This window comes from Dysidea avara, chromosome 10 (genome assembly GCF_963678975.1).
Source record: "Dysidea avara chromosome 10, odDysAvar1.4, whole genome shotgun sequence".
Lineage (NCBI taxonomy): Eukaryota > Metazoa > Porifera > Demospongiae > Dictyoceratida > Dysideidae > Dysidea > Dysidea avara.
The window spans coordinates 17257920-17269647 of record NC_089281.1 but is presented as its reverse complement, the minus strand read 5'-3'; the positions used below and the strand labels follow the sequence as shown (position 1 = coordinate 17269647).

The 11728-nt window shown below is 37.4% G+C and overlaps 2 protein-coding genes across 2 annotated transcripts; one reads left to right on the top strand and one right to left on the bottom strand.

Moving 5' to 3' along the window:
* Window positions 1–1071: 1071 nt before the first annotated feature.
* Window positions 1072–11382, bottom strand: LOC136236798 (tetratricopeptide repeat protein 21B-like). Its single transcript, XM_066027031.1, is given in 18 exon segments — window positions 1072–1213; window positions 1275–1342; window positions 1395–1515; window positions 1571–1630; window positions 8620–8673; window positions 8722–8796; window positions 8798–8839; window positions 8889–8978; window positions 8981–9129; window positions 9232–9356; window positions 9459–9505; window positions 9507–9649; window positions 10210–10320; window positions 10508–10524; window positions 10587–10597; window positions 10676–10859; window positions 11049–11222; window positions 11268–11382. Coding segments are annotated over 18 exon segments (1659 nt in total). The 5' UTR covers window positions 11378–11382; the 3' UTR covers window positions 1072–1135.
* LOC136269133 (uncharacterized) lies at window positions 5699–7519 on the top strand. Its single transcript, XM_066064614.1, has 5 exons — window positions 5699–5837; window positions 6274–6334; window positions 6488–6606; window positions 6660–6798; window positions 6860–7519. The coding sequence occupies exons 1-5, from the start codon at window positions 5761–5763 to the stop codon at window positions 7385–7387; spliced, it is 924 nt and encodes a 307-aa protein (XP_065920686.1). The 5' UTR covers window positions 5699–5760; the 3' UTR covers window positions 7388–7519.
* Window positions 11383–11728: the final 346 nt, after the last annotated feature.

Below are 11728 nucleotides of genomic sequence, written 5' to 3'. Positions count from 1 at the left end.
GGTCTGATAATATGTGAAGCCTTTGGGAATGCATCAGCAGTACCAGATGATCATGAAGCAATTTCAGCTTGTGTTGGTGCATTGGTCCATCCATGCTGGATGCGTCCATGCATAGGTTACAGATCACTATGACACGCATAGTTCACAGGGATGCAGGCTTTAATAATTCAAATTGAGTTTTTGTAGTGCAGCCACACCTTTTGTGATGCCAGGCCAAGCTACACATATGTAACACTAGCTAGGTGATATTTATGTACAGGGAATTGAAATCATACCTTAGTGTACATGTGCAAAGCACACTAGCATCCAATTATCTACCTAGGGAATGTTCCCTCCTCCCAAAGAAGACATTTTCTGACCAAAAATGGTGTTCATCCGAACATTCTTTTCCATTATAATCGGACAATGCCCATTCATAATGCACTCAGAAAATTCACCCAGAAGCTGCATTCTCTGAAATTGTTTGTATGACAGCTCTATTAGGGTATCTTGATCTTTTCATTACTAGTGGGAAGCCTTAAATGTATGAAGCGGTTCCTAGCATGGGTAACATATAGGAAAAATCTGGTGCTTTTGTGTGGAACGTACACATTTCTTAAAAATTGGCCATTAAGCTGCCTGACTATCTAGAATTGATTCACAAACCCTTGCACATTCTTTAAGCACTGGACATCACTATAGGAAACCAACAAGATGAAGAAAATCAGCAAGCTTACATAGCATAATGTATTTTTTCTAGGATGAGCTGTCCTAATGCTCACAGCCTACTGTGGATCCTTACAGCTTTTATATTGCCAGGGTTCTGCTTACACTGGTCAGCAGTGGCCAAAGTGGTCAAGAAAAAAACCAATACTTACAACTTACAATTGGTAATAACTTACAATTGGTAATAACTTACAATTACAATTGGTAATAACTTACAATTATATTACCAACTTACAATTGGTAATATATCAATCTCTGATATATTTGTACTTCAAAACAATCAAAATATATTTGTTTCAGCCAATTTTGGCAGAATTTCTGGGCATGCAGAACCCTTGTCGGCATGCATGGCTTTGAACAACTGCATGATGATGATAATGACAGTTCATATGGTAAAAATAAATAATTACACTCTGCAGATAAAGGTAATTTATGCTCGTAATGCTAGTCTTGCCTTGTCCAAGATCTCCTTCCGGATTTTTGGATAGTTTGGATTAGCAGCCAGTATCTAATAACAAAAACATACATTAAAATGGCACACTTGCGCACAACAAACAGCAAATTCTTACCACATGACAGATATCTATTGCTTCAATGAATCTTTTAGCCTTGAGGTAGTTAAAAGCTAACTTGTAGCCTATAAAAAAGATAGTGCTATAATAATGGTGTTTATGTGTGTAGTGTGTTACCAATGTTAGGGCCAGTTTGGTAGCAATACCTCCATGCACTCTCATAGTGGTGTGCAGCATCTTGAAATGCTTGTTCTTTCTCAGAGATGTAGCCGATATACTCCCAGGCTTTGTAACATGACTGGATGATGATATTGTGATACATAAAACATCACACAAACACCCTATACACTAACCTTATTATAGTGTAGACATTTCTTTGCTAATAATTCATTAGCTAAATCATACTTCCCAGTCTGTTAAAGTTACAACAAAGAATATTATACACGTAAATATTGTACAACTGTTCACAAGCAGTACTCATCGGTATAGGGCCACAGTTACATCTGGGAACACAAAAACTGTGAGCTAAATAATAATCATTACATGCAAGGTGATGGTAAGTGAGATTTACTGCATTACACATTCTCCTAATTATATAATCTTATCACTCATCTGTATATAGATGTCTAACATTAGTGGCTAACTCTTCTCAAAATCATCTGCAAACTATGGCATCATTGTGAGTAACACACAACATGACAAAACACATACCGGTGTACTCATGGTAACTTTGATATTCTCTTCAACTGGTTACATGCTTTAGGAGTTTGTTTCAAGATCATGTGAGCAGTAGTGCAGGAATGAAATCTTTCTGTAACAACATAACTACCACATGAAACTGACCTGCTAACCTTTCCACTACCTATGCCAACAGATTTTTGCAGAGCTTGCTCAGCATCAGGTTTCTTTTTGGAGGCTAGTAGGGTGTGGCTGGACAGTACTTGTTGTCTTAATCTTGTAGTATTTGCCTTTGGTCTCAATTCTTTCATTGCCTAAAATAATATAGTTAACACTGTAGGCTTTCTCAATTAACTGACTTCTATGGTACGTATCAATAGCAAGGAAATATTTTTCTGGGAGGTGCACATTTCTTTTTACAATGCTGGAGCCTAACTATGTCATACAATAGCGGAAAAGTTAGTGTGTGGACAGTCCAAACACTAACACTAGCATGTGAAGCATGCTAGGAGAATCTGGGGGCATAAATTTTTGAAAACTAGATTCTCTGAAATTGAATCTGAGAGTGATTTTCAGAATAATAACATTGCTTGATTGCTGTGTTAGGGTGACAGCTCTATTAGGGTATCTTGATGTTGTAAGCACGCATCCAGTTGATTGCAGTTACGCTGTATAGAATATACACCGTAGCATGTTAATGTTCAATGAAATATTTTTGATCAGGAGGCTATAAGCTCCTCCACATACATTTTGACAGGGGCTATAGCCACCCTTGCCTCCCCCGCATTACAGCTCCTTCACAGCCCCTGCTAATCTATAAACTTAGCTATATATATCTACTAGATTATTGGACACAGATAGTTCCTCATAGTATAGTGGCACAACACACTTTCCATAAAAGTATGACTGAAACTTTCCACATAAGTAGTACTCTTCATTACATAAAGTTTTTTTTTGATATAGCGTCATCACAGATTTGACCTTGGTGACCTTTATGGTTATTTTCGCCAAGAAATTTGATCATTTCTATCTATCTATCTCCTTGAGGCATTAATCAACTTGTTAAAACATGGCCGGTACTAAAATAAAGATTTTCTTGAACGAAACAATTTGCATAGTTTTTATTTGAAGTTACTGAATAGGTGATTTCATTCCAAAGTTATGATCATTTATATTACCATGAATTTTGAGATAATTTACCTCCCCAAGGGCAAGTAAACTCAGAGAATTTTGCAGCTAATAAAAGCAATCATAACTTCAAAATGGAATTATGTACTTATTAACTTCAAATAAAACCAAGTTATTTCATTCAACAAGACCTTTACTTTGGGATGATGTCAATTAATGCCTCAGGGAGAAATGATCAAATTTCTGGGAAAAAATGGCCATAAAGGCCACCAAAGGTCAAATCTGCATGGCACTATATCAAAAAATACATCATGTATCATGAGGAATACTATTACGTGGGAAGTAGTTTCATGCTTTTATGAAAAGTACACAATTTGGCTAATTTTGGGGCTACACTACTATATCATGAATCACGGTAGTGGTTCATAATAGAGATCGCCTATGTTTTTCCAAAATCCTAATAAAACACTCTACTAAACACCACCTTAGAAACATTTTTCAACCTCAAAAGAAGCCTTAGAAGTTAATTTGGAAGAAGTTTTGGTCCACTAGCAAAGATGAAGTCAAAAAGACTGGATAAAAGTACTTTTTTTAAAGAACTGAAATTTGAGCCATTTTGTTCATCTTCTTCTTATTTTTCTTCTCACTGGGTACTTTTTTGGGATAAAAACTGCACAACTTTTCTTCCTATGTCTTTCTTCATGCCCATGACCTATTTTTAAATGTATAGTGCAATGTTAACATCCACTTTCAAGCAAATTTGCTTCTTTTAGGTTTGCTTTGCCATTGATCTTCTGACTTGGTCTCTGCAAGGGTAACCAACGTGTTAATACGTATTGATAAGTATCCAGTTTATTCACATTAACATGTTCATTTGGAAACCTTATCATTACCTACATTTTATTAACCACAGTATGTTATGAGCAGCAATGTTGTTGTGTACCAATAGGTACTTAACTAACTAAAGCCATACTACTGCTACCTACAGCATACATTGGTGTTTCTAACTACTAATGTACATGATGACTGATTTGATACTGAGTAACACCACCAGCACCTCTAATTAACATATCAGGTATCCGTATTTATAAAAAGTAAACAAACTAGTGTAAAAATAATTAAAACATGGGAATAGAGATCGTTGAAAAAGTAAAGAAACAAGAGTCAAACAAGCCAGCATGTTAAACGCACAGAGATCTCTATTTGGACTCAAATAAACATTTATACAGGAGCATTCTCAGTACCTAATTTAGGGAGAAACTACTGTTTTTTTCTTAGTTTCTACCATATCCATTGAGTCCAAATAGAGATCTCTGTGTGTTTTACATTCTGGCTTGTTTGACTCTTGTTTCTTTACTTTTTTCAGCGATCTCTATTCCCATGTTTTAATTTTTTAAAATTATTTTTACACTAGTACTATTAAGGCTCACATGCAGTCTTCACTAAAATTCTCAAATTGTATATGCAATGCATAATAATAAGGTATGCGTAACTAGTCATATACTAATGAGAATGATCAAGTAGAATTAAAAGCATAGTAGTGGTAGCAGTGAATCCCAGATGCAGAGGTCTGGAGGTAATGCATCAAAGAAATCTTTGAATGTATTTATAAACAGCATTATGAAGTTCAGGTTGTGTACCTGGAGCTATATCATTGAGCTATGCAAAGGAAACGATTATTGAACACGCTTATTCTTTTGATATAATAACCTCCTTGTTAAATAAGATAGTTACTTGTGCAGAAAACTAGCTTAGTAGTTGCCTATCTACATGACTATATACTTATATTCATATTCATATAGTGTCACACAACTCCAGACACATCATCAGTGATGCTGGCTGCTGTTGATAAAATATCTGTCCATGTGGCTGAGCTGGTTTTGATGTCTGTCCAGTTAGTACACAACAGAATGCGTTTAGAGCATATGCACAATCATAGATACCTTATAAGACACACACAAACACGCACTCATGCATGCAAACTCACATACCAGTGTGTATGCATGTGACATATACACTCATGCGTGTGCGTGCACACACGCGCACGCACACACACACATACAAGCACACACACATACACGCACACGCACACACACACACACGACACATGGCACACACACACACACACACACACACACACACACACAACACACACGCACACACACACACACACACACACACACACACCACACACTCACACACTCACACACACACACGACACATGGCACACACACACACACACACACACACACACACACACACACACACACACACACACACACACGGCACACTCATAGATTACACACGGTCAGTCAACTATGACCACAACCTTTTTTGATTATATTACAGACAAAGCAGTTGTAAGTTGTAAGGGTGCGAAAGCTTCCACATGTTACCAAGTTGTTTCTCCACCCTTGCCTTCAGTAAGCGATAAAAGGAACTGTTCTGCACCTAGTAGTGTTCATCACAACACTATACAATGATAGCTACGTAGGTGCAATAATAACAGCACTTAGTGAAAGTTAACAACACAAGAAGCAAATGTGTGGCTTTGTGTACACATGTATAGAAATAATATTACTGGGTTTCTACACACCACAATATTATTAGTCTATTTATGGTCTGTGAATATTATTTAAGGCACATTTGGTGAACAACCACCACTCTGCAATTATATTAGGATAACTATTAAATGTTCGTCATTGCATGGTACATACGTAGTTAACTATACAATTGAATGATGGAGCAGTCATGTTTGCTACTTGTTCTCTTCTCCCTTTGTGTCATGGTTGTTATTGTCACTTCACACCAACAGTGAGTTGTCTTCATTACTGATCAACTAGAGTCTTATAGAGGTCTTAGTTGTAAAACATTATTTCATCATTACCAATACATTAGTAATAAAATTTTCTTTACTACATAACTGTTAGAAAGTGTTAAGAGAAGAATAGTGAAATAGGATAGAAAAATATGTCTAGATTTTATATCTGCTTAGTTTATCTTAATTCTGTAATTTTGCTTAAATGTGTTATACTTAACTATGTAGCTAACTACTGCTACAGGAGCTGATTACTGATGATAGACTAAATGTATATATAACCTATACTATAGTCATCATAGTAATTCAGTAATTTAAATGTACTTAACATACTTAAAGTTTTAGATCTTCTAACAGAGTACACTCTATCTATTTAACAAAATACTCTACAGTCATAACAACATGGACATCATTACATACTTCTCTCTACAGGGATGATGACACACAACTTGCTACTCTTCACTACAATAGCCACACCTCCAACAGAACTAAGGTACTATCATAGTTGGTAAAGTCTGGTTGTTATGCATATAAAGTTTGGTGTTAAAATGACATTATACTAAACACAACTGAATGCCTCAAGATGCAAATAGTGTTTATTAATACTCTATGGTAGCTACCAGCAATTCTTGTTTCACCATTATAGCGTTCCCAACCTACTACTATCTGTAATACATCTACTGAGGGAGAAGCTATCTATGACACTACTACTACAACTGATCACATTGTCTGGGTCTGTAAGACTCATAAATGGATACCATTCCAGTAATATCACCTCTAACATGTCAATACTATATTCCTCCTCCTATTAACCACAGGTTGTCTCCGTACACTGGACTAACCAAAGACCTTGCTGCTCAATCCTGTAAAGAAATTAAACAACAATTAAGTGATAATTGTAATGAGCCTCCCACTAGTAAAGCCTACTGGATCAAGTACTATAAGCAGCCAAAAGAGGTATGTTAGCTGCTTCTCATCATCATCATCATCACTCACTCACTACATCTTCTAATAACAGGTCTACTGTGATATGAACTTGGATGGTGGAGGATGGACACTTGTATGGAAGAATTCATTCATGGACAACCTCCCACTATCTGACAACATGAGATATTACAGTGGATATTACAAGGATTGTACCAGTCCAGTTAATGGTGGGTGGTGTAACATTCCTGATAAGGCAAGCTTTAGTCCCACAGAGCAGATGATTGTAGCCTACCACAATACAACTCTAGTTTATGCATACAAGGGAATATTTAACCGCAATATCGACTATGACTGGAGTGGAGGAATTCTACTGAACTTTAAGATGATTGTGGACAAGTGTTCAGATAACAGTGGTGTTCAACCAGCTCCTGTTAATTATGTTCCTGGTATTTCATTTGATAAAATTTCACCATACGAATACTACAGCAATAGTGACACTATTGCTGGATCTCTAACTAGTCCCAATGATCGTCGTTGGGCAGACTGTGATCTACCATCGTCCATTTCAAGAGCAGCCACAAGAAATGTTCAGATGACAATGGCAATCTTTGTGCAGTAGTAAAAGTCAACTCGCACTACTGAACTAACAATGTGACAGACTGAAATGCTACTACAGAACTCTATTGCGCACATTATAGTTACTGTAGCACAATCTCATTGTAGCCTGTACAACAGTTGACTTCTCATTATTATACCCAGCAAGTATTCTAGATGGTGCTAATGATTAACAGTCTTCTAACACCTTCATGCAAGTGTCTGAGTCCTTGGTAATACATAATGCATTGTTTTTGGTACACAGCAAAGCTTGCCTATTCAGGTCACCCTATAATAATGTCACCAGTCTAATCTGGCACTGTGGTATAATCTCCAGTATAGTTCACCAAATTCTCACTGAAATATAACTTTGCAGGCAAGATCACGTATATACATACACTGTGGTTTTCAAACAGTTGGAGGTATTAAAAAAAAACAGCAGTGTAAAGGTCATATGCATGTGGGATGACAATGACAGTTCATATGGTAAAAATTATTATTATATGCCGCAGAAAAGTTAATTTATGCTCGTAATGCTAGTCTTGCTTTGTCCAAGATCTCCTTCCGGATTTTTGGATAGTTTGGATTAGCAGCCAGTATCTAATAACAAAAACATACATTAAGATGGCACACTTGCGCACAACAAACAGCAAATTCTTACCACATGACAGATATCTATTGCTTCAATGAATCTCTTAGCCTTGAGGTAGTTAAAAGCTAACTTGTAGCCTATTAAAAAAGACAGTGCTATAATAATGGTGTTTATGTGTGTAGTGTGTTACCAGATGTTAGAGCCAGTTTGGTAGCAATACTTCCATGCACTCTCATAGTGGTGTGCAGCATCTTGAAATGCTTGTTCTTTCTCAGAGATGTAGCTGATATACTCCCAGGCTTTGTAACATGACTGGATGATAATGATATTGGGATATGTAACACTACATCACACACACACACACCCTATACACTAACCTTATTATAGTGTAGACATTTCTTTGCTAACATTTCATTAGCTAAATCATACTTCCCAGTCTGTTAGTTAAAAAGTTACAACAAAGAATATGCAAGTAAATTGTACAACTGTTCACAAGCAGTACTCATCGAGATAGAGCCACAGTTACATCTAGGAACACAAAAACTGTGACCTAAATAATAAGTACATGCAAGGTAGCCATGTTTGGGAATGGCCACCATTGAATGGACTTCTAATACAGTGGCCGCTAAGTGCATTACACATTCTCCTTATATCATATCACTCACCTGTACATAGATGTCTGACAGTAGTAGCCAACTCTTCTCAAAATCATCTGCAAACTATATTTTGTATAACAAGAGTAACACACATCACGACAAAACACATACTGGTGTGCTCCATGGCAACTTTGATATTCTCTTCAACTGGTTACGTGCTTTAGGAGTTTGTTTCAAGATCATGTGAGTAGCTAGTAGCCATGCCAAGTAGTGCAGAAATGAAATCTTTCTGTAACAATTAAATTTCTCGTAATTACCACATGAAACTGCATACTAACCTCTCCACTAGCAATGTCGACAAATTGTTGCAGAGCTTGCTCAGCATCAGGTTTCTTTTTGGAGGCTAGTAGGGTGTAGCTGGACAGTATACTTGTTGTCTTAGTCTTGTAGTATTTGTTTTTGGTCTCAATTCTTTGATGAATCTCTCTGCAGTGTGTAGGGCCATCATGTCTGAGTCTTGTTTCTCAACTGCTGATGTGCTGTTGTGGTCCTCTTCTATCACTTTGAATGTCTCCCCTCCTTGGACCAGAACAAAGTATGATAAGGTAAATTTCCATTTTGCAAACAAAATAATGTTGTACACAATCTCATACACGTAGACAATATAGTCTGTGTACTCACCAACAGTCTCATTGTTAGGATTAAGGCAGATTTCTATCATGCTCATCAGAGCCTTCTCTCCCCATTCACTGTCCTTCCTTGACTGATTGAACTTCTATAGTGCTGTAGTGGGGTCACGTCTGTACCTATATATACATACAACCATCAACACAGACAGTCCTTACGCATTGTAGCTATTCAGTTGTAATAGCAATTCCCTTGTATGTGCTATATTGAGTATCACTCACCAATGGTATAGTCCCTGACAGTAGTTGTAGCCGGGATCATAGCTAGCCTCTTGATGAACTCTTCTCTGCAGCAGTCAGCAAGGGAATAGCATCATCAAGTTGTCCTGCTCTTCGTAACATCTCCACTAACTGAGCCAATGCCTTATAACAATCAGGAAGGTGACAGCATATAACATACACTTGAAGGAACACTGCACAAACTAATAATACATACCATTGGAGTATTATACACTGACTTACTTGGTTTTCTAGAAAGGATCTGTTTATAGTGAGCAATGGCATTTGTGTGATCATTGGAGTGGAATTTTAGTTCGGCTAACATCAATGTGGCATTATCATCATTGGGGAAGGTCTGTAGTACTGTCACTAACTCATGCTCAGCTGGCTTCAAGTTCTCCTGAGACATGTACAGTTTGGCTAGTGCCAAATGAGACTATACATAAATAACGTTATGATATAAATACTAAGGTGGCCATTTTCATTACCTCATAATGGTCGGAGTTGTGCAAGATGGCTTCACGATAGAAACGTCCGGCAGTCTCATAGTTTTGTTCTTGCAAAGCATGTTCGGCTATGTTAAAAGCTATGGTGGAAGCTACATTGTTCTGTTTTTGGATGGCTTCCGGTTGCTCCACACCCACTCGTTCAATAACACTGTATTAAAATAGGGACTCTAATATAAACTAACATAAGCAGTGTTCTGTTACACATGGTAATCTTCAAGTGTTTACCTGCTTGTTCTGCATATCACGAGCATTACTCAATGCTTTGAAGGCTTGTTGGTAGGACTCTAACTTCTGATATACTTTGGCCAGTAGCTGAAGACATTTGGTGTCTTCTATCAGAACTGACAACTGATTATCTAGAGTAATCATATAATAAACAGAACTATCATCTTGTAAACTATTTCACCTTCTGGGTGCTCCAGAGAAGACTGTAGAGTGCATACAGCCTTGCTATAATTACGTATTTTGAGGTAGAGATTGGCTAAGTCCAGTCTCAGTACATATTGTAATTGTCCATGTTAGTCTAGTGACTTTAATGCTGACTCATAATAGTTCGCAGCCTAGACAGTAAGAATAGTATCACATACATTGTATCTATGAATCAATTATGTATAAGTTTCACTGTGACACATTCTGCAGAAATTGAGTACAGTTCATTGACAATTTGACATAAAAGCACTTTATAACAGTTCAAGTATTTGGGTTGATCACCTTGTTGTAGTGGTGGGTACTCACAAGAGCTTGTCCTATTTTACTGGCCAGTATTTCCTCACGTGGGTTCTTCTTTAGAGCTGTCTCATACACTTATATGGCTTTGTCTGGTTCTTGTATGCTGATGTATGCATCACCTAACAATAAGGCACTCTGAGTGCCAGGCTGTTGGCTTGCCAACTCTCTGTACAGATATAACACAAATCACATATAGATTGATATACACAATCACACACATGTATGCATGTGCACACTTACACTACACATATACGTACGCACACGCTTAACTCCACTTATACATACATACAATATGAAGCCTTTATTGATTATTCTTACATGTAAAGATGACATTTAGTACATTTGTTTTGCCTACTTGTAACACTGAATGTACTGCTCTTTGTTCTTTTGGTGCTTGAGGAAGATGTCAGCCATCTTTTTTCTGGCCTGTGTGTAGTGAGGGTGATCAGGACCAACAGCTTTCAGGGCTGATAGGGCTTGTTCAATATTGCCACTGGCTATAGCCAGATCAGCATTTGCAATTGATATCCTAAACAGAATATTAAAATACTGTAATAGAATACATACTGCACACCTCATTCCTTGTGATGTGGCTTCAAACTTTTTGGCAGCCTCTTCCATTAGTTCTTTGGCTTCAGTTAGTCTGTTAAGTTGACAGTAAGCCTCACACAATTCCAGGTACATGGAAACTTCATCACTGATGCTCAATTTTTGTTGATAATATATCTGTCCATGTGGCCGAGCTTGTTTAATGTCTGTACAGTTAGCACACAACAGAGCGCATTTAGAGCATGTGCAACACACAACATCCCACATGCATCTCTAGTCTACAAAGAAAAGCCTAGAAATTCACATGCACATATACACGCATACATGCATGCACGCATGCACGTACGCTCGCTTGTACACACACACACACACACACACACACACACACACACACACACACACACACACACACACACACACACACACACACACACACACACACACACACACACACACACACACCTAGTCAGTCAACCATGACCACAA